At 47.8% G+C, this 23,131-nt stretch overlaps 1 protein-coding gene across 1 annotated transcript in view; it reads left to right on the forward strand.

Annotated features, from left to right (window-relative positions):
- The first annotated feature begins 3,157 nt into the window (after positions 1-3,157).
- Positions 3,158-23,131, forward strand: part of ABHD17C (abhydrolase domain containing 17C, depalmitoylase) — a 57,737-nt gene continuing 37,763 nt past the window's right edge. The window contains exon 1 of the mRNA XM_010351278.3: positions 3,158-4,051. Coding sequence (XP_010349580.2) covers positions 3,465-4,051 — 587 coding nt within the window. The 5' untranslated portion in view covers positions 3,158-3,464. The remainder of the gene's footprint in view (positions 4,052-23,131) is intronic.

Genomic DNA, 23,131 nt, shown 5'->3' on the forward strand with positions numbered 1-23,131 from the left:
GCACAGCAGGACGTGGGCAGCTGGGGGGTGAGCATCACTGTCTGAGTTCTACCTCCTGGCAGCTCAGGGGCAGCATTCCCTTCTCATAGGAGCACAAACCCTACTGTGAACTGTGCATGCAGGAGATCTAAGTTGCGAGCTCCTTATGAGAATCGAACTAGGATTTTCATGGAAAAATTGTCTTCCATGAAACCAGTCCCTGTGCCAAAATGGTTGGAGACTGCTGTCTTAAGGTCAAAGTGGACAGCTGGTAACCCCGATCTTCACATTTTATAGGGCAAATGCATTCTTTCCGTGCTGTACGTTAAAGTTTCCCAACCAATATGACAAGGCACACTGACACATTTGTCGTCAGAGATGTTGGATGTTAGAGACGTGCTGAGACGTTTCACCTCTTATCCCCCGGGCAGCACATCTCGTGTCAGTGGGCCACACAAACTCTACCATGGCCGATATGCGGCAGGAGATAAGAAGGGCTTGGTAGCTCCACTCCATGGCATATAATCTTAGGGTCCCAAGTGAATATTCACAGAAACCTGAACCAACCTATTTTCCTGGGGAATAAGTGCTTTCGGCCCACCTCTGTGTAGCCTCCTAATAGGATGAAAACGAAAGCCAGGCTTTTATTTATTTGCTTATTTATTTATATTACACTGAATCACACTTAACAAAGCCTTTGTGGAACGAGATCGAGTATAAACACATATCTAGCTTTTAAATTTTTCTGACAATGCTAACACTGCTGCCAGACCATCTGAAATACAAAGGCTGCTTTTCTACCAGCAGCACAGAAGACGAGTACTTAAGACTCTCATCAATCCCCACTTTCATGAACTAAGGGCTATTCAACTCTTATCAAAGGACAGGTGAGAGGAGCGGTATCTGAGAAAGACGGCCTGAGGGGGGCTGTTAGACACCCTTTCATCTCCGTTCGCAAAGTTCTATTCTTGTTCTGAATTAGATTAGGGACTAACACGCTCGACTAAATTGCCTGAACCCAGGAGGCGGAGGTTGCGGTGAGCCGAGATCGTGCCATTGCACTCCAGCCTGGGTAACAAGAGCGAAACTCCGTCTCAAAAAAAAAAAAAAAAGAAAAAAAGAAATATCACCACTGAACCAGCATACAGGACTGTTTTCTTAGCTTTTACGAGGACTTGATTTTTTTTTAAAGGCACATAAAAACTGTTTTGAATCTTCTGCTGATGTCCTAGACTGTAAGGGACTTGAAAGCAGGGACAGTCTTACTCACCTTGGTAGCTAAAGCACCTAATACAGTGGGTGCTGTGAGCACAAAAAACATTACTTACATAAATGTTGAATACAATAAAGGAACCAAAGTATACCAAGGTGTAGCAGATTATAAAGTTTTTTTTATTTTTTAATGTAGGTTTGAGACAGTCTCACTCTGTCTCCCAGGCTGGAGTGCAGTGGCACAATCTCGGCTGACTGCAACCTCTGACTCCTGGCTTCAAGTGATTCTCATGCCTCAGCTTCCTGAGTAGCTGGGATTACAGGTGTGTGCCACCATGCCTGGCTAATTTTTGTATTTTTAGTAGAGATGGGCGTTTCACCATGTTGACCAGGCTGGTCTCGAACCTCTGACCTCAAGTGATCCGTCCAATCAGCCTCCCAAAGTGGTGGGATAACAGGTGTGAGCTACTGTGCCCAGCTGTATAAAACTTTTTTTTTTTTTTTAAAAGAAAATGCAAACCTGCAAAACTAAAATTTGGCTTTATGTGAATAGTTTCACCAAGTGTGAAAACCTTTGAAACAGATTTTAAATATGCAATCTGAACAGGCTTTGTTACCAGGTTTTTAAAAATCAAGTTTCAATAGTTCAAAAACGACTAAAAATATTTCAGTGAAGCAATGGCCTTTTAAAACCCAGGTCCTAGCTGGGCAAGGTGCTGTGTGCCCGTAGTCCTAGCTACTTGGGAGGCAGGCCGCAGGGTCATTTGAGCCCAGGAGTTGGGAGTCCAGCCTGCACAATACAGTGAGACCCTGCCTCTTAAGAAAATAATAAAAGTGAGGTCCTGAAGGTTACTGAAATCAGTATGGGCAATTCATTCAGATGAGGCTGTTCAAAATACTCCTTCTGCAGAAAGCCACAACAAAAGGTAACATTCTCAGGACATCTGTGAGTTAAAACAACAGACCTAGTGTAGGGATTGTGCCAACCTCCCAGTCTCTAGCTGCCCTGCTGGCAGTCCGGGAAGGGTATCTCTTGTCACTTCCTGAAAGGGAATTCAGCTGCCAAATCGGGCGGGAAAAAGGAAGTATAGAAGGCTCTGTGGAAATTGGCACCAGAGCAGTTTCAAGGTACTGAGAGTTATATTTGAAAAATCATGTAAAGGTGGCTGCCAAGATTACAGTGGGTTTAAAGCAGTATAAGAAATCGTTCATGACTAAGACCACTTAAAAATCCTCGACCCAAAGCAATGCTAGAGACACAAACACTGTGAAGGATACCTAGTATCTACTTACTACGGGCAAATCTGCCACACGTGGGACAGAAATGACAACCTCTACATGGTGTGTTGCTAAATCCAGTACCGTTCTGTTCTAACAGCTGACTTTTATAGATGCAGAAATACACTAAGGGTAAAACCATGCCCTCGGAAAGGCGACGCCGTTGCTACCTGTGCAGAAACAGCCTCTCCTACTAGGAAACACGCTGCCGAGCGCTCCACCCCACAACCCCGTACCCCAGACGGCGCTGAGAGCTTTTGGTACTGAGCCAGTTCAGAAAGCAGCACATACGAGAGCCAGATATTTGGGGTATAGTCCAACTCTTGTCCACCCTTAGTTTCCTTTTCATTAGATTCCCAAGAACCTCCATCCACCGCAGAAACTTGGAACTGGGGGAGGCAGTCCCCGCGGAGGCCGGGGAGCGGTCCGCCCCGGGACACCTGCAGCCCCTCCCCGGGCCCCTCTGCGGCTCGGCCCAGCTGTCCGGGTGCAGCGCCCCATTCCCGGCGCCCCGCTCCTCCGGGCCCCGAAGCCCCCGGAAGCCCCCGTCGGCCGCGGGTCGAGACGCGCTTCCCGGGCCGGGGAAGGTGCCCGCGCCCCCGTCCGCGGAGCCCCGCCCCGATGCCCGGCCCCGCGCCGCGTCCTGGCGGGGGCGCTGCCGCGCGGTAACCCGGAAGTGGCGGCGGCGGCGGGCGCGGGAGCGGGAACGGGAGCGGGTGGCCGCGCGCACGAGCCGGCCATGGCCGCCGCCGCCGGCTTTGTGTGCCGCGCGCGGGCCCCGGCCGCCCGCGCCTCGCCTGGGCTCCGCGGCCGCCGCTGACCCGCCCGGGCTCCGAGCGCCGCGCCCGCCGGGCCGGCCCCGCCTCCCGCCCTCCTCCGCCTCCGCCTCCTCCGCGCTCGCCGGCCCGCTCCCTCGCCGCGCGCCCGCGCTCCGTCCTCCCGGGCCAGCCAGCCAGCCAGCCAGCCGGGCCGGCGGCGGGCACCAGGCCGTCCCGATGCCCGAGCCAGGCCCCAGGATGAACGGCTTCTCGCTGGGCGAGCTGTGCTGGCTCTTCTGCTGCCCGCCCTGCCCGAGCCGCATCGCCGCCAAGCTGGCCTTCCTGCCGCCCGAGCCCACCTACACGGTGCTGGCGCCGGAGCAGCGCGGCCCCGGCGCGCCCGCCCCGGCCCCGGCCGCCGCCAGCGCCGACGCCGCGGCCCAGCCGGCCCCGCAGCAGCCCGAGGAGGGCGCGGGCGCGGGCCCCGGCGCGTGCAGCCTGCACCTGAGCGAGCGCGCCGACTGGCAGTACTCGCAGCGCGAGCTGGACGCCGTCGAGGTCTTCTTCTCGCGCACGGCCCGCGACAACCGGCTCGGCTGCATGTTCGTGCGCTGCGCGCCCTCCAGCCGCTACACGCTGCTCTTCTCGCACGGCAACGCCGTGGACCTGGGCCAGATGTGCAGCTTCTACATCGGCCTCGGCTCCCGCATCAACTGCAACATCTTCTCCTACGACTACTCGGGCTACGGCGTCAGCTCGGGCAAACCCTCCGAGAAGAACCTGTACGCCGACATCGACGCCGCGTGGCAGGCGCTGCGCACCCGGTGAGCCGCCGGGGTCGCCGGGCTGGGCTTCTAGCGGGGGGGCGGCCTGCCGGGAGAGGGGCCCCTCCTCCGGGGCTGTGGGCCAGCGGACAGCCCCCTGGCCGCGGTGGATTCGCGTTTCTGGTCCCTCCGTGGCCTGCCCCCACCCTCTCCAAAACCCGCGCCAGCCTTCAGGTTCCTGGAGAGCTCAGACCCAGAGGGTTGTGCCTGCTTTGGCTCGCCTGGCCTGGGAGCCGCCGGTCCACCGGCTGGGTCTTTTATGGCTCCGGCCGCCGCCAGTGGCAGCGTGTGGGTGCTTAAGTACCGGGCGGAAAGAAACAACTTTGTTCGTGCTTCGTTTGTACGAGCTGAAGTGACCTTGGGCAGGGCACATGGGTTTCTAGACCTCAGTTTCCTTCCCTGTAAAGTCAGAAGGCGAGACAGGATGGCCTCTGAAAGACTTTCTGGTTGTCAAGTGCGGGCAGAACAATGTCTGGGCAGCCTTGGGGGCAGCTGGAGGGTCGGGTGGAGCAGGGAGTTTGCCTCCTGGTGGGGCAGAGTAGTGGCACTGCGGGGCAGGAAGTTAGCTGTAGCTGTGGGCTTGGCACACGGCTTCCATAACAGCCCGGGATGATTCGAATCTTACGGGGGCTGGGAAATCTCTGACCTTGAATTAGCATTCACGGAAGGACTGGGAAGTGTTTAGAGTGGGCCTTCTGTGAGCCAGGCACAAACTGGGGGCATGGTTTAGGGGTTAAACCTGGTTGTTTTATAACAAGCAAGCCAAAAATCTGACTTTTATTCGCAATTAGACGAAAATCTGACAAGTGGGCAGGTCGGGTTACCTGTTTGTGCTCCTGTTTGGGTATATGTGACCTTTCCAACCTGCCTTATAGCGGTGATAGTGAAAATACCTGAGGCCATGTCTATAATGAGATTTGATTTCTTCAGATGAAAGAGTCCCCAGAATAAGTACGCCGGGCGTTACTGCCACCATGGACCCTTCTGTAGTTTTTATCTAAAACGTGTTTGCTTGACTTCTGCATATCATCAACATTTACGATTTATTTATTTTTTTTATTCGTATTCATGCTGTTCCTAAGTGACTCCTTGCCTGCCTGGGAAAATGGCCTGTCCAACTGGGAAGAACTTAGTATTTTCGCTGTTGCGTGTTTATGCTTTCCTGAAGTCCTGAAGGGAATGCCCTCTTTGGGATTATAGCTTTTCGAAAGTGGCTTAGGCAAATGAGAATGTATCACCTGCAGATGCATTGGGTCAGAGTCTGTAAGGAGGAGTTAAAAGCAACCTGTTCCAGTAAAGGGTTTCAAAAGTATGTGTCACACACAGTAGCTTGCTAGAATTTGCTGTTGGCAAAGGTATTAAAAATAAGGTTGGCATTAGATCTTTTTTTTTTTTTTTGAGACGGAGTTTCACTCTTGTTACCCAGGCTGGAGTGCAATGGCGCGATCTCAGCTCACTGCAACCTCTGCCTCCTGGGTTCAGGCAATTCTCCTGCCTCAGCCTCCTGAGTACCTGGGATTACAGGCACGCACCACCATGCCCAGCTAATTTTTTGTATTTTTAGTAGAGACGGGGTTTCACCATGTTGACCAGGATGGTCTCTATCTCTTGACCTCGTGATCCACCCGCCTCGGCCTCCCAAAGTGCTGGGAGGCATTAGATCTTTAAAAACTGAAACATGAAAATCCTGCCCTGGTAGTTTTTTTATTTAAGAATTTCCGTAAAATGTTGTTCCTGTGTGCGCATGTCTGCATTACAATGAAAGCCTTTCACGTGGCTGACCCTTTGCCCCAAATATGCAGGTGTGTCTGTGTTACAGCCTACGTGGAGTGTAGTTATTTCCTGGAGACTTTTTTTTTTTTTTTTTGGATTATATTTAGTTAAAAGAAGGGTCGTTGTTTTGGATAATGTTGATTTATCTGGGCATTGTTTTGCATAATTTTGAATTATCTGATGGTATGTCTAAAGATTACCCAAGGTTTGTTTAAAGTTATACCAGAACTCTTAGCTAAGTTAATTTATTCAACTGTAAAATAGATTAGAATTTAAACACTACATGAGAATCTTAGAATTTGAAGGAACCTTACAAATCCTCATGTCTTGTGCTTTTCAAACTGTTTTTACTGTAACCTCACAGTAAGAAACACATTTTACATTTTGATCAAGTACACATACACATCTGTATCTACACACCTGAAGCACTGCTTCACAAAACAGTCATTTTTCTGTGGGCAATACACATAGCAGAATATGTTGTTTTATTTCACTTTTATAAAAAAGAAAAAAAGAGCCGGGTGTGGTGGCTCAAGCCTGTAATCCCAGCACTTTGGGAGGCCGAGGCGGGTGAATCACAAGGTCAAGACATCGAGACCATCCTGGTCAACATGGTGAAACCCCGTCTCCACTAAAAACACAAAAAATTCGCTGGGCATGGTGGTGCGTGCCTGTAATCCCAGGTACTCAGGAGGCTGAGGCAGGAGAATTGCCTGAACCCAGGAGGCGGAGGTTGCAGTGAGCCAAGATCGCGCCATTGCACTCCAGCCTGGGTAACAAGAGCGAAACGCCGTCTCAAAAAAAAAAAAAAAAAAGAAAGAAAGAAAGAAAGAAAAAAGAATGATGGTTGTGAATTGCTGGATTTATTTCCCACCTCATGCATGGGCACTGCTCACCTTGTCTGGCAGAAAATCAGCCGTAGTTCTCTTGACTACCAGTTTACTACTCTTGCCACAGGACTACAGTACTGCCACAGTGGTCATATTTATGAGATTCTTCAAGAAGTGCATTTGTGTGTCTTGGTTATTCTGCTGACCTAGGAATTACCTACTTCTGGAGCCAGTCAGCCACACAGCCACCTTCCTTTCTGCCTTTCCCCTCTGCACGTTCAGTGTGGCTCTTCTGCCCTTACTTGCCGGGAGCATACCCAGGTCAGTGCCACGGTGGGAATGCCTTCCACCCCATGTACCCATTCTTCTGTTACTGGGTCACACTGTTTTCCACGTGCCATCCCCATGTCTTCTTTGGGAATCTATCTTTCTTTTCCTCCTAATAAAACACACTCCCCAGGACACTGATTGGAGAGCTTGCCCTGTTCTGAGTCATGTCTGTGTCTCTGCTTAGATTATTTCCCCCGGAGGATTGTAAGGTGCAGTGCCCAGCAGCCCCCCTAGCTCCATATCAAGACCTTGCCCCACAATTCTGCCCACACCTAGCCTTTTTTATCTGCCCTTCTCCTGTGCTGGGAACACTGGACCCTGACTGGATCTGAATTGGGTTAGGAGACCCTTGGTTTTCCCTGTGTACCTGGTACTCAGCCCCTTTGCTTGAGTTATCATAGTGTTGATATATCTGTTATTTAACTGTATCTCCACTAAAATGAAAGATCTCTGAGGTCAGGGACATTCTGTCTTCTTTATTCTGACAGTTGGCAAGGTGTCTTAGATAATAGGCACTCATTGGTATTTGTTGAAGGAATTGCACGTAATGAGTGCCCCACAGATAAGCGGGATAAATTTATTGTTGTCCAAGTTGGACTTTTATAAGGACTTGGATCTTATTTTATCTTCAGGATTTAATATCCATAGGTACAACCATAGACCAGAAAAGGGCCAGTTGTATTGGCTTCAGGCCTGATCCATTTGTGTTCACTGTGTTGGTGTTCTTGTGATGTTGAAATGTCTGCATTGAACAGAAGAGCAATACTAACCCATCGTTTGTATGTCTCTGCCTCTTTTATCTGTTACCTGTCTGTGCCAGCCCGTGCTAGAGTGAGCTGCCCAGCCCTTGAAACAGACGTAAACGCTACCAGCGTGCAGGCCCCTCATGCAGGGATAAAGACAGTGAATCCCCCAAGATGATGGGTATTAAGGTGGGCATGTGATCCAGAGTAAGTTTCAGGAGGAAGTAGGTTTGGTAAGAAAGGTGGTGGTTGTCGTTTGGCCAATAGACGATTATTTTAAACATTTGAAAAGTTACTGAGTCAGAGTATAGAGGAGACGCAGAGTTTGAAGGAGCCAGGAAGAGTGGCATGAACAATGAGAGCTCACTGAGCAGTGTGGACAGCCCCGAGATCAAGACTTGTCTTACGTTTGCATTATTCATAAGTAATATAAGTGTGTTGTGAATACAAGTCCTTGAGGGAATGAATTGAAATCACTTAGACGTATCTGTGGAAAGGACACTGAAAATCAGGGTCACCTTATTGGAGTGTATTGTCACTTGAGTTGGGGAGGTAAAGTGATTAGTCGGTCCAGGAGAGAGACTGCCTGTTGGTTAAGGTGGGCGTCGGCAGATTGAGCCTCCTCAACACACGTTCTTCCAGGGGATCCTCTTAGGGCCGAGCAGTTTAGACTGTGTGTGCACATGTGGCACCGTGACTCGAGACAGTGAATCAGACTGATTTGAAACTACGAACCCAAACAAGCAAGTAGCCCAAGAACGAGGTGTAACGGAGGCAGAGGATTTTAGCTGAAATGTTTTTTTAATCCAGAGAAACAGGAGAGTGGGACATTTGTAATTCAGTTTGTTGTCCGTGTTTGCTGATGCTATCCACAGAAGTTGTCTTCGATCCTTCTTTTTGATGCTGGTGACAAAAGCTGTGGAGGAGAGAGGCATTTGGTAATGTAGGCAGAGAAACGCTGACACAGTCAGAGAAAGCAGATACAGAGGGAAGAAGAGAACTAAGACTTTCAGTGCCTTAAGTCTAAAAGGCAAATTACAAAAGACTTAATATTTCATTTATTCCTTCATTTGCCCAGTAAACCATTAACCATTAAACATAGGCTGGGTGTGGTGGCTCATACCTGTAATCCCAGCAATTTGGGAGGCTTAGGCGGGAGGATCGCTTGAGCTCAGGAGTTCGAGACCAGCCTGGGTGACATAGTTGAGACCCCCGTCTCTACAAAAAAATGTTAAAAGTAGCCAGGTGTGGTGGTGTGTGCCTGTAGTTCCAGCTACTCGGGAGGCTAAGGTGGGAGGATTGCCTGAGCCCCACAGTGTGAGGCTGCAGTGAGCCGTGGTTGCTCCACTGCACTCCAGCCTGGGCGATGGAGTGAGATCCTGTCTCAAAACACAAAATGAACAAAAAACCCCAAACTATTAAACACACATTTATTTATGCTCTGCTTGTGCCAGACCCTGTGCTGCGTACTTTGAAATATCGTTAATCCCAAACTCTTTCTTTTAGTTGTAAAAGGATGGGATAGATTTCAGAGGCATTTTGAATACATAACTATGATTTGCTGTTTTGTAACTTTTGTGTCTGTGATTCACAGGATCCATAATTGGAAAATCCGTGTCACAGCAAAGCTGTAGTGGCATCTTCTCAGGCCGTGGGACCCTTGAACAACACCTTCTGTTGGTTGTGAATGGTGTTCACGGCCAGCGCTCTCAGGGAGGAATCCTCCTCGCAGTAGCAAGCTGCTTTCCTGGGCGTATTAAGAACCTAACTTGTTTGTTCTCAGTGTTCCAGGAGGAAATACTATGATGCCATTAAGGGAAGAAGGCTTAGAATTTCTACTTGAGTTTGACTGATTAGGGAACAGAAAAACAGAAATGTGTCTGGCGCAGTGGCTCACACCTGTAAACCCAGCACTTTGGGAGGCTAAAGCGGGTAGATCTCTTGAGGTCAGGAGTTCGAGACCAGCCTGGCCCATATGGTGAAACACGGTGTCTCTACTAAAAATATAAAGGTTAGGTGGGCGTGGTGGCAGGCACCTGTAATCCCAGCTACTCGGGAGGCTGAGGCAGGAGAATGGCTTAAACCTGGGAGGTGGTGGTTGCAGTGAGCTGAGATTGCACCACTGCCCTCCAGCCCGGGCAATAAGACTGAGACTCTGTCTCAAAAAAAAAAAAAAAAAAAAAAAGAAAGAAAAAAAAGAAAAGAAAAACTGAAATGTTACGAATGCTGTTTGACATAAGGTGAAAGCACAGTGATAGTTCTGGAAAGGAGCTAGAACATTGATTTGCAATTCAAGGCAACCAGTATGTGAACCGGAAGAACGGAACTCTTAAGAACAGACCTGTTGAAATTGAAGTAAGCACAGCGTGATTTGGGGGTCCAGTCAAAGTAGTGGACCTTCTCTTTGGTCTGCCTTCGCTCTTTTGCTGAACCTGGGTCTTGCGGCTTGCCTCACCGTGTGGTTCTGCGGGTTTTCTCTCTTTATCGGGGCCAGAATCTGAGCTCTCGCTCTCCTCCCACCACAATTTACTTACCCACGGTTCTGTTTTGAGGGGCCTTGCTTTTCTCCGGTAATCCAGTTGCAAAAGATCTGACAGATGATTTCATTTTCTGTATTACTAGGCAATAACTCCTTAATGTGTTCTCTTCCAAGCACTTGTGTTTTCGTTTACGGAACTCTTGGAGACCCAGTCTTCCCTACGCGCAGTCTAAAGTCAGGCGTGGTGACACATGTCTGTAGTCTCAGCTGCTGGGAGGCTGAGACGGAAGGATTGCTTGAACCCAGGAGCCTCAGACCAGCCTGGGCAACATAGGGAGACCCTGTCTCTAAAAAAAAATTAATTAGCTGGGCATGGAGTCTCATGCCTATAGTCTCAGCTACTGGGAGGCTGAGGCAGGAGGATCCCTTGAGCCCAGAAGTTTGAGACCAGCCTGGGCATCATAACAAGAGCCTGTCTTCAAAAACCAAAGTCAAGTCTTCAAACTCTAATGATGCCATCGCATATTGGTGCCAGAAGCATGTTTTTCCCCTGCAGAAGTCGCTTAAATCATACTATCCTGAGATGACTTAGAGCTTGCCTGTAAGGTCATTGCCTGCCTTACATTACTGCTTCTCTTCCTCACTCTCCAAATTTAGTAACAACTCTCTTCAGTGTTGATAATCCCACATAGGACTCCAAAATCTGGCTTTAGGAATTGCAGTGTTCGTTTTGATAGCAGCTTTACCCTCTCTACTGGATTTCGCTGAGGCTCGTGTTGAAACTCTCAATGTGCTCTACTTTAAGAAGTCTCTGTGCAATCCAGAGTCTCAACACATACAGTTAGGAGATGATTATTTGGATAATAGAGTGATTTTTTTGTTAAGGCTGCTTTAAATAATAGGGTTTCTAATTTCATCTAAAAGATGTGATTTAAAAAAGACAAACAAAACCTTTGGACTAGGCAAATTAGTTCTGACTCCGGCACTCCCACGAATTCACTATGTCAGTTTTGTGCGGCTGTAACGGAAGACCTGGGATTAGGTAATTTATAAGGAAAGAGGTTTCTTTCCCAATTTCTGGAGGCTGGGAAATGCAGGATCCAGGCCCTTGCATGTTTCGTGTCTGATGGCTGCCCTGCTTCCCGGCTGGTTTCTTGAACCAAAGGCGGGAGGAAGGTTGCTGCTCAAAGCCTTCCCCAAGACAAGCCAAAGGGCAAGCAAGGGAGGGGACAGAGGCACAGAGTTGCTCTTTTATCCGGAAGCTGCTCTGAGATAAGGCGTTATCTGTTCATAAGGGTGGAGCCCAAATGGCCTGATCACCTCTTAGGGTCCCACCTCTTCACCCAGTTACCGTGGCAACTAAATTTCAACCTGAGTTTGGGAGGGCACAAACACTCAAACCGTGGCTGTCCCCTTCAACAAGACACGTCACACTTTTGGGCTTCACAATCCATTGCTTTAAAACCTGGAATATAATGAAATGTGATCCCCCTGCATGGCTTCTGAGGTGTCTTCTGGTGAGTCTGCGTTTTGTGATTTTCAGGGAAAGCACCTAATGTTTTTGAATTTGCATTTTCTTGACTACATGGGGAAATACAGTGGACTCTGTCTGCTCAGTGGACCTCCATCCTCGCTGTACTTTAGAATCTCCTAGGTAGATTTTTTAAAGTGTGCAATCTGTGGGTATGAGTGTGTGGGTGTGCACTCACAGCCAGCGTTGAGATACACTAGCCTAGAAATGTCCAGGAGCCCGTGAGCATGTCAAGATCAGCCTCGATTATAATTTGTTAATCCTTGAAAAAAATGGAATGTTAGAAATTTTCACACGTTTATAGACAGTCATCCCCCCTTCCCTGTGGGGTATACATTCCAAGACCCGCAGTGGCTGCCTGAGCCTTGGATGGCACCAGATCTCGTATACATGATGTTTTCTCCTATACATGCGTATCTACGATAAAGTTTAACTTACAAATTAGGCACAGTAGGAGATTAACAATAATAGGTAATCGTAAAATAGGACAATGATACCAATATATTGTAATGAAAGTTGAGTGAATGTGGTCTCTCTCACACGAAAGATCTTGTTCTGTACCGCGGATAACCAAAACTGCAGAAAGCAGAGCGGTAGATGAGGGAGAGCGAGGAGGATGGTTTCAGCTAAAGATCTGTGCTGGCCAGGAACCCACTAGAGTAAACCATGGGAATGGGCAGTGGTTGAAGAGAAATCATCACATTCCTATTTGCGAGATTCCAGGGAGTCTGAAGCTCCTGCCCCTTTCTCTCTCTGTCTCTCTCTGTCTGTCTGTCTGTCTCTCTCTCTCTCTCTCTCTCTCTCTCTCTCTCTCCCTCTCCCCAGCTGCTGGGCTCCTCTCATCTGTCCACGTGCCTGTCGCATTGCTCTTTCTTCACGCAAGCCGTTTCCCTCATTCACGTCCGCTGTACGTGACTGTGCCCCAACCCGCCTAGCTTCGCTCTGACCTGGCTGCCTGGAGCTGGCCTCCTTCATGCTCAGTTCCCATCCTTGCTCCACCTGGTTGTGCCCCGGGGTTAGCGAGGGCGGGTGCCAAAGCAGCGTAAGAAATGCAGCCGCCTCTTGGCGCCAGCAGGAGGGCGCAGTCCTGCGAAGAGGGGGCTGTGGCCAGGTGAGCACGTGGACACCCCCAGGATGCTGTCACTTCCGTGCCTTCTCAGTCAGCCTCCTGCCCCTGCTCTGGTTGTGGATGGAGGATTGCGTGCAATTGTCACCGCTCGCCACTGAGCTCCTTGTGTGACACAGAGTTCAGTCTGACAAGAGAGCATCGACCCTGAAGAATAGACTGCAATTAATTCTTAAACCAGGTCAGTAGAGCGGTGACATCATTGCCTTTTCGAGACCACATGTGTGTGGTGCCCACTGCAAGCCTGGAAGTGAAAGGCTGCGGGAAAACTCGGCCCATCCCTTGTGTTGCCCCTGCTGTCTCCTGTCCTGCAGCTGACACACCATCCACCGTGAGCTGTGGGGCTGTGAGGAGAAGCGGTCCGTGGTGTGGACACGATTCTGAACAACCCACGGGACAGCGGAGGTCGGCCCACGTGTCAGGTGAAGAAGGCAGGAGAGAAGAGGCAGGAGGGGAGAAACAGCCAGAACTTGATGGGGCCAGCGGACCTCTGTGTGACTTGGGTTGGAGGTTCCTGGCATGAAATGGTTTTATGATTTAATTCTTCATTTAGCTGGTTTACAACGGGAACTGATTCTGGCTTTTATGTCTGAGTCACACAGGCAAGGTTGTCTCAAGGGTAACCTGGGGGAAAATGTTCCCTGCAGTTCTGAGCTTCCTATGATTGTGTGTGTGTGTGTGTGTGTGTGTGTGTGTGCGCGCGCGCGCGCGCGCGTGCGCTCATGCGTGTGTGATTAGGAGCGTAGATTTTAGAGTCCAACACACCTGATGTTAGGTCTTGCCTGTGATTAGCTGCTTTCCCTCATTTCAAGCCTCAGTTACAATAATGATGATGGTCACAATAGCTGCAACCACCTTGCCAGGTGCTTAACACAGAGCTTTCCACATAGCAAGAGCACGGTGTTGTTCAGGATTATTGATAAAATTGCTAGAACTGTAATAACCTAATGCTCAGATCATGCTGGAAACTAGGTGCTTCGATCAGAAGGAGTGTTAAAGAAATTGCTTCTTTTCCCACCCTGTGTAAATACAAATACTCAGGTCCAGCCTAGTTTGGTGGGTGTGGATATGGAGGAACTGTAGAGATGTTTTAGTTTTATTTGTAGCTCAGGGGAACGTCTCTTTGGAATTGCTGCTTGTGGCCTGGAGAGTTTTGGAGAGTGGTATGCATTCGTATTTTAAATCTGATAGCATTTCATTAACCTAGGTGTTTATATCCCCCAGGGAGAGCTTTAAAGGAGAGGAAACCCTCCCTGTAATCCAACACCTGCAATTACTTTGGTTTGCTCCCTTCCCTTTGCCATTCCCAGGCTTAGTTTTGCGGAGGGAGGCAGGAATCAGACTTCTCTGAGCAGAGTCAGAGATGGCAAGGACCAGAAGGCAAAAGTGTGTATTGCGGGCACCATTCAGGACGTTCTGGTTGCTCTTTGCTTACGAAACGATCCCTAAAAGATAGTTAACCTTCCCTTTTCCTAGTTGGCCAAGGGATCTGAACAGCGAGCTTCCTTTTAAAATATGAATGCTCCCATAATGCCTTGCGCCTCAGATTCATGTGGCGTTTTCACGGCTCTGTGTAATGGAGCTCATTGATAACCCCCACATTATTGATTCACTTTAGAGTGTTAAAGGACCATGGCTCCACGGTGAAATTGGACACCTCTGTTTTTCAGGAAGTCTAGGTCATTCAGATTCAATGCTCAGACCGAATAGTTAACCACTGTACATCAGTTACTTGTGGAATCACCCAGAGGAGCCCAACGTCAAGTCTGCTTGTTAACAGAGCACTGTTTACATTTCCAAAGGAAAAACGAGCATACAGAACTGCCCGTGCTGAATATTCGTTTGCTCCTTCACTTTACATTTTTTCATGGTTACAGTGAAATCTGGGCGGTTACTTTGGGGGAAAATGTAAAGGAGTCTGTGTTCAGAATATAGCCACAAAAAGTGAGTTTCCAGATGTTATGTATAACTCTACTTGCTAAATTCTCTGTTATTATGATTGATTATCAGATGAGAATTCTGACCTAATCTCAGACTGTTTTTAGAGATTCTCATGGACATAACTAAACCCTGTGCAGTGATGATTATATGGACTGCAAAGATCTATGATACCAGAACAAGCTTTTTGTGTGCTGATCTAACTTAAATAATATGATTTATTCCTGTTGTCATAAACAACTCAAGGGTATTTCATTTCTCCAGTGTTGATTGTTGCCATGATGTTTAACTATCACTGTTGTCCTTATAACGTGTAACTTTATACTATTTTAATTTTAATATAGATATTAGGAAAGGATGCGTCACCTGCTAATCACTTTGAAGCATATTTTATAGTATACAGCTAGACTGGATAAAATAAGTACCTTAAAAAATGAACATGCCATTGTAGAGGCCAAGGGAAAACGTCCTTGTTGCTGAAGATTTGCTGAAAAATCACTTGATAAAAAGCAGATTAATGGGAGAAATGGCATATAAATGTATCTGTGTGCACAGGGGAGAAATGACAGAATTAACTACCCAATATCTCAAGGGGGTGCCTGCATATTCTTATATGCCCCACTTCTTAGGGGAAAGGGAAACGGGAACATGTGGGTGACTTCAGAGGCATGGTAAATGATTTTTAGGGGAATTTAATGGACTTGAAGAACACGCTGAGATAAAGTCTGTTGGACCCTCAGGACAGACAGGGGTTTGTGACAAAAGTCTGTGTAGGTGTGCTGACAGCCTGCACGCTTTCTTCCTGTGATTAGAGTTCAGTTAATGAAAACTCACAGAAGGGAACAGAAGTAATTGTTTACTTCTTTGATATCCAATCTTTTGGCTTCCCTGGGCCACATTGGAAGACGAATTGTCTTGGACCACACATAAAATTTACACGATTCCTAGCAATAGCTGATGAGCCAAAAAAAAAAAAAAAAAAAAAAAAAAAAAAGAAAGAAATCACAAAAATCTCAGTGTTTTAAGAAAGTTTCCGAATTTGTGTTGGGCCGCATCATCCAAAGCCATCCTGGGCCGAGAGTTGGACGCTGGAGCTTAATCTAGACTTAAGGCAGGTAAGGGAACTTCAGAGAACAACTTTCTGCTGTGCTTTGGGCGGGTCAGAGTTTTGGTGGGGAGGGGCAGAGAGGCCTCCTGAGGCTTCTGCAGCCCAGCCTCTCACAGTACTGTATTTGGGGATATCCATTTTTTAAACCTTAACACCCTCATATGTTTAATTAGAATAAATTAGTTTTTCCTACTAAAAACTCCAAGACAACCCTAAAAAGGTTAAGAAGGTAGTAAACTAAAAATATAAATGGTTTCCAGTTCCTGTTTCCATTCCTGAAGCTCAGTGGGGCTTGCAGTGCAAGGATTCCAGCTGCCTCTGGCTGCACCCAGACACCCAGGCCCCAGGCACTTGAGCACGGCTCTGAGCTCGGCTCTTCACGCTCCTGTCACTTACTTCTGCTTATCCAGGTCCAAGCCACAGAGTCCTCTGTGGTCCCTTTCTCTCCATCTGAATATCTGGTCAGCCACACGTTTCTGTTATGATTTCCTCCATCTTCCTTCTCCTCCTTTCCTTATTCTAGCCTCTCGACAGCTTGTCCCCGAATTGCTGCACTGGCCTGTTCTCCCCACCTCACTTTCTTCTCCATTTTGTTTTTCGTTTTGTTTTGTTTTGTTTTTTTGAGACAGGGTCTTGCTCTGTCGCCCAGGCTGGAGTGCAGTGGCGTGATCTCAGCTCACTGCAGCCTCTGCCTCCTGGGTTCAAGTGATTCTCATGCCTCAGCCTCCCGAGTAGCTGGGATCGCAGATGTGTGCCACCACACCCGGCTAACTTTTCTATTTTTAGTAGAGACAGGGTTTCACTATGTTGGCCAGGCTGGTCTCGAACCCCTGAGTCAAGCAGTCCTCCTGCCTCAGCCTCCTAAAGTGCTGGGATGACAGGCGTGAATCCTCCATATGTTTTGTGAGTTAAGCCCTGAATGCTTCAGTGCAGGAGGCAGGCTTAGCTTTGCGTGATCAGCTTCACCCACTCCTTCCTCTCAGCCACCTGGACTAGCGCAGCCTGGCGGGTAGTAGGTGTTCATTGAATATTCGTTGAGTAAATAAACAAGTAAGTTGGTAATGACAGAGTTCACAAACTTTAGTGTAAGAATTACTGAGAGGCCTTGATAAAATAGATGCCAGACCCCATCCTCAAAGACTCTGATAGAACAGGTCTGGAGCGGGCCCAGATGCAGTCATCTTAAACCCGCAGGCCTGCTGGGGAGGGTGGGTTGTCTGTATTTTAGGAACCCGAGGACATGTAATTCCTGAGGGAGGCAGTTGGAGACCCCACATAGTGACCATGTTTGTACAGTATTACCTGCTCCTTGGAAGTTTCTGCGATTCCCTTTTGCTGGAGCAGTGATAGTCACTGGACAACTTGCAGTTTATATTATCCCAGAGGTTTCCAAACTTTTTTTTAGCAGTAAATGTATACTTGATAAATATATGTATATGTTATAAATAGAAATATATAGGTTTTTAAAAAAGCTATTGGGGCCTGGTGAGGTGGCTCATGCCTGTAATCCCAGCACTTTGGGAAGCTGAGGTGGGCAGATCACTTGAGGTCAGGAGTTTGAGACCAGCCTGGCCAACATGGTGAAACCCCGTCTCTATCCCAAATACAAAAATCAGCCGGGTATGGTGGTGTACGCCTGGGGTCCCAGCTGCTTGGGAGGCTGAGGCATGAGAATCGCTTAAACCCAGGAAGCAGAGGTTGCAGTGAGCTGGGATTGCACCACCACACTCTAGTCTGGGCAACAGAGTGAGACTCTGTCTCAGAAAAGAAAAAAAATGATAATAAAATTAAATAAAAAAGCTATTGGTAGCTATTGGCCTCTGGGTTATAGTCACATACTCCTCAAAGACTTGCCCATCTGGATCACCATTTTCTTTACCCCCGACCTTCTGCTTTCATCCTGCATAAGGTGAATATCCTGTGAATATCCTGGGCCGTTCAGCAGCCCCGCCTCACACTTCCCTGGCCTCTCCCTCCTTGTTCTCCTCCTCCATTCTGCACATCTCCCCAGCAGCCCACACCGGTGGCCACACCTCGCACCTCCTGATCACCTGGAATGCTCTCCCTCCAGGATCTGCATGTTTAACAAACGTAGTAAGTGTCTGCTGTGGGCCAGGCTTTCTTCCAGAAGAAAACAAACAAAAGCCCTGCTCCTGTGAAGCTTTGTTTCACAAGTGCCCATGGAACAGAGTAATCATAATGATTATGTAAATGATAGTTTATTATTCAAATATGATAAATGCTAGAGGAAAACACAGAACAGGGCAAGGGGATGGGAGTCCTAGAGCATGGATGTGGCGGTTGCAGTTTTTAAAGGGTGATTAGCATAGGCTTCATTCAGAGAATGACACGTGGCCCAAAGCAGTGAGGGGTCAGCTCTGTGCAGGAACAGGCTGATGGACCAGGGTCCTAAGATGGGGTATGGTTGGCAGATGCAGAGATCATCAAGGCAGCCAGTGGGGGGCTAGAGCAGGGCGAGAAGGGGTGCAGGGGTAGAGGAGGAGTAGGAGATGAGGGCTGAGTAACAGCGGAGGGGTGAGGACCTCAGTCGCACAGGGCCTTGCAGACCGTTGCAGGGACTCTGGCTTTGTCAGCAGGATTGGGAGCCACTCGAGAGCTTTTGGGAGAGGCGTGACATGATTTGACTTAGGTTTCAGAAGGGTCACCCTGTGTTAATGACAAATTGGAGGGGCTGGTAAGTCAAGGGAGGAAGGTAAGAGACCAGCTAGGATTCAGATGCAGTATTTTAGATGGGAGATGCTGGTGGCTTGGACCAGAGTGTTAGCAGCAGAGGTGGTGAGATGTTGGGTGTATTTTAAAGGCAGAATCAACAGCAGTATTTGCTAATGCAGAGTGGGGAAGGGAGTATCCAGGATAACTCTAAGGATTTTGGCTTGAGCAGCAGGAAAACTAGAAACCGAAATGGATTTTTTTTCTTTTAGTTTCATTAACTGAAGCTTATTTTTCTTTCTGTGGAAATGGGGTCTCACTATGTTGTCCAGGCTGGAACTCCTGGGCTCAAGCAATCTTCCTGCCTCTGCCTCTGCCTCTGCCTCCCTAAGTGCTGGGGTTACAGGCGTGAGCCGCCGTGCCTGGCAGAATTGCTGTTGATCGAGATGGGGAGGGCTGTGAGTGGCTCAGGGTTCTGGGGCAGGGCATAGACTAGGAGTATGGTTGAGCTTGAGGTGCTCAGCAGACCTTTAAGTGGAGATGTAGAGTAAGCAAAAGAATAGAAGTCTAAAGTTCAGAAGTGAGGTCTGGGCTGGAAATAAATTTGGGAATTCTCCCTTCACAGAAGGAAAGGCAAGGAAGCCAAAAACAAAGCTGAAAGAATTGGCAGTTTTTCCTGGGATAGACCTACCTCTGCCTCCGTGCCAGAGTCACTCCGTAGGAGCTCTGCTCATCTGGCTCCGTGGTATCTTTGATCAGCGCTGCCACCAGGCCTTTGAAAGAAGCCAGTGTTGAGGATCAGACGCGCTCATGAATCACTGAGTGACGGGTCTCTCTGTCTAGGAGAGAGCATCCTGACATCAGTTTGTGACAGCAGGTTGGGGCTGTGGATCTTTGGTCACTTTCTGCGCCTGGAGAGTGATCGCTGATTTCCCCCGAGGTTTCTTCCCAGCACCCAGAGGAGCAGCAGGATAGCGCCCTGCTCGCTGTAGCAGCCCCAGGCGGCGTGCGATTTTCCCCGGGAAGTTCTATGCAGTTTGCCAGAGGTCTTGTCATTACTGCGTGCTTCCTCGCTTCCACTAGATTATTTCAAAAAAAAAAACCAAAAAACAAAAAACAAAATACCTCCTACTGACTCGGTGTGGACTAGTGTTTCTTGATTTGTGAAATGTGAGAAAATCATAATTACTTTGGCAGGATTAAGTGTGGCGAAGATTACAGTTTTAATTTGCATAATGCCTCCTGCCTGTCTGTTTCCCTGTATTTCCTCTCTGAACTGAAAATGGGACCCGTTTGGGGGGACTTTTACAGGCATCGGATCTTCCGAAACCTGTTCTTGTATCATTTCTGAGTTCTCCTCTTATTGACATTTGCTAAAGAACTGCGAAGCTAACTCATCAACACGCCAAACAATTGGAGTCCGTATTTCTTAGGACGTGTCCCTGCATTTGCAACTCTTTTCTGAAACGTTCTAGGTAGAATGAAAGACTGCTTGCTGCCTGTGGATTTTTGAAGGAAGAAAAAAGGCATGGCTTTGATCTTCACCTGCTTTTCTGCAGCTGTCAGGCAGTGCTATCCGTTAGCCCTCCTGCACCCATTCACATGTCTCCCTTGCCAGCAAGACAGATGTCCCGTTCTCTGCCTCCCATAGTTCTGATTATTCCTTGTTCCAGCCCTTGTCTTCTGGTCCTTTGGTTGTGGATGACTGTTCCTGCCTCCTCTGTTGGAATGTGATCTCCTTGAGGACAGAGGTAGTATCTAATTCTTTAGACTCACCCCGAGCCCAGTGTGATAGTTCTGGTGCTGGGGGTGGAATCACTGTAAGAGGTGGGATTTGTATGGAGAGCGCCTTCTTTTCAGGTTCAGGATGTGGAGCCTTCATCTCCTTTGATTCTTGGAATGGAGGCATCCGTCAGGTGGCTGGTGCAGCCCCAGCTTCCTGAGGTTCCTCTCTAGGCATGAGTGTGAATGTGTAGCCCATCCAAGGAGGGGTAGGAGCCATCTGGGCCCAGGAAACTGAGGTCCCGGCCTCAGCCTGCCATCGATTCTTCAATTGCCTGGCCTTCTGTGCAGAAGACAAAGCTTATTTTCTGCAGAGCAGCCTCCTGTCTGCGGGTGAGGTCCCAGAAGTGGTAGTGCTGAGAGAAGGGGAGGTTCATCGTTCTTGTCCTGAGTGGGGAGGAGTGTGTCCAGCTGTCGGTGCAGCACAGCTTTCCCCGTGTGGATTGACAGCCTCTCCTTCTAGTATGTTTTTACAATACTTGGACAAAGTGACTGTGGCTGTTATTGTTGAAGGATTTGCCTATACTTCAGATGTCACTTAATAATGAGAAGAATGCAGAATTTCAAGAGCTTTTTCGAAATCTGTAGTTTTACTGACTGTCCATGGCTTCATCTCCTCAGATCCATGAGACCTGTGCATTGCTGTCTTTTTGATACTTTGCCCTGTTGTCTATTAAAAACAAAACTTTCTAATGGAAAAATCTAAAATTATGTGCAATGTATAGGAACTATTAAGATAAATTCCATGGCACTATCATCACTACAGCAGCTGCTAACATTGCGCCATTCTGTAGCATCTACCTATCCACTCAAACGCCACCATCTACAGTCTATTATTACTACTTTGTAAATCTTTTTTAGGGAACTATGTGCATGCATTGAAATGCACAAGTCATACCTCCGTGACGTCCCTGCAGTGTCTTCTTGCCACCCACAGCAGCTCTCAGGCAGGTATGAGCCGGCTGCCGAGCAACACTCTCCATGGCATGCCGTGGTGACAGTGGCCTGTCGTTTTTTGGAGTGTGGATTGCACCCTGAGAGTAGAGTTAAGGGAGGTTGTGGAGAAATTTCATGCCAAATACTTGCCAAAGGAAAGCCACTGAGGGCTTGTTTTTTTTTTGTTTTTTGTTTTTTGTTTTTTTTTTTCCCAAAATCAGTCTTACAAAGGAAAACAGAAAGATAGGGAACTTCAGGAGTGTGTCCCGTTTATGCAGAATTAGTGGTTTGCTTCAATAGGGCACTGGTCTGGAGCTGGGAGAACAGTGGCTTTCGTTAACATTGAGACACACAGCTGTGTGGCCTGGATGGTCTTATAATTAAATTTTTGGGTTTCATTGTCTACACACACACACACACACACACACACACACACACACGCACACTCACACACACACACACACATACACACATTTTTTAAATTTTTTTATTCTTTATTGTCTTTCTTTTTTGAGACATGCTCTTGCTGTGTCACCCAGGCTGGGGTGCAGTGGTGCAATTATGGCTCATCACACCCTTGACCTCTCAGGCTCAGCTGCTCCGCCCACCTCAGCCTCCTGAGTAGCTGGGAATGCAAGTATGGGCCACCACACCTGGCTAATTTTTTTAAAATTTTTTGTAGAGAAGAGATTTTGCCATTTTGTCTAGGCTGGTCTTGAACTTCTGGACTCAAGCGATCTGCCTGCCTCGACCTCCCAAAGTGCTAGGATTATAGGCGTGAGGCATCACGCCCAGCCTGTCTCCATTTATAAAGTAGGAAGTTTGCGTAAGGTTGTAGTTCTGTTGTGACCAGCATTCCTTGAATATTTTGTTTTACGCTAAGCACATTTCACATATTACGTAATTTTAATCATCTCACATCTGTGGGGCATGAACTGTTGTCTCCATTTCACAGATCCAGAAACTCAGGACCACGATAGATGAATGATTTGTCCCAGGTCACACCAAGTTAGAAGGTGAGCCAGGATTTGAACCCAGGCAGCCTGACCCTGGATCCCATGCTCTAAAATTAGAAAATATTCACTACATGCATAGTCTTCCAAGGTGGCTGGGTGTGGACATCTGGAAAATGCTCAAGGCATACACTAGGGGTACAGAAAGACAACACCAGAGCTTACATTTTGGCTTAGTATTTGTCATTTGTGTGTGTGTGTGTGTGTTTTCAGTTTCTGTAGATTTTGTAGTGTTTTAAAATACACGCACACACACACACACACACACACACAAATCGAGAGCACACGCTATGATTTTTATGAAAAAGGATGCGTAAGTTTAGACACCAGTGTTCTCAATTCATATTGTTACTTAATATATTTTTGGATTTCTCTTCCCAGAAATACAGTATCAAGAGCATGACAATAAATTAAAATGTTTAGAAATTTTAGTCTTTCCACAAATCGAGTGCCTGGTATATGCCAGGCGTTGGGCTAAGTGCCGTGTATAATCTTCTGCAGTAAACAAAGTACTCAGTGTGCATTTTATTACTTTGTATATCCCTAGAGAGATTCCCCCCCCCATAGAATTCTGTATTGTCTAACCATTTTCTGATGAGATAAAATTTCTCCTGAATCTTTGGAAATCAATTGAAAGAAAGGAAAGAATTGCAGTGACCAGTCGGATTCCTCTCACCATTTGGATTGGGTGGTTCTGACTGCTTTACCACTTCCCGTTGTGGATGCTGCTAAGAGGAAGAGGGCTAAGGGTGAGTAAACAGCTGGATAACCGTAGGTGGGCCTGGCTTAAGAGCAAGGTCAGTAGAGCCAGACCACCTGGG

The sequence above is a fragment of the Saimiri boliviensis genome, chromosome 5 (genome assembly GCF_048565385.1).
Source record: "Saimiri boliviensis isolate mSaiBol1 chromosome 5, mSaiBol1.pri, whole genome shotgun sequence".
In the NCBI taxonomy this organism is placed as follows: domain Eukaryota; kingdom Metazoa; phylum Chordata; class Mammalia; order Primates; family Cebidae; genus Saimiri; species Saimiri boliviensis.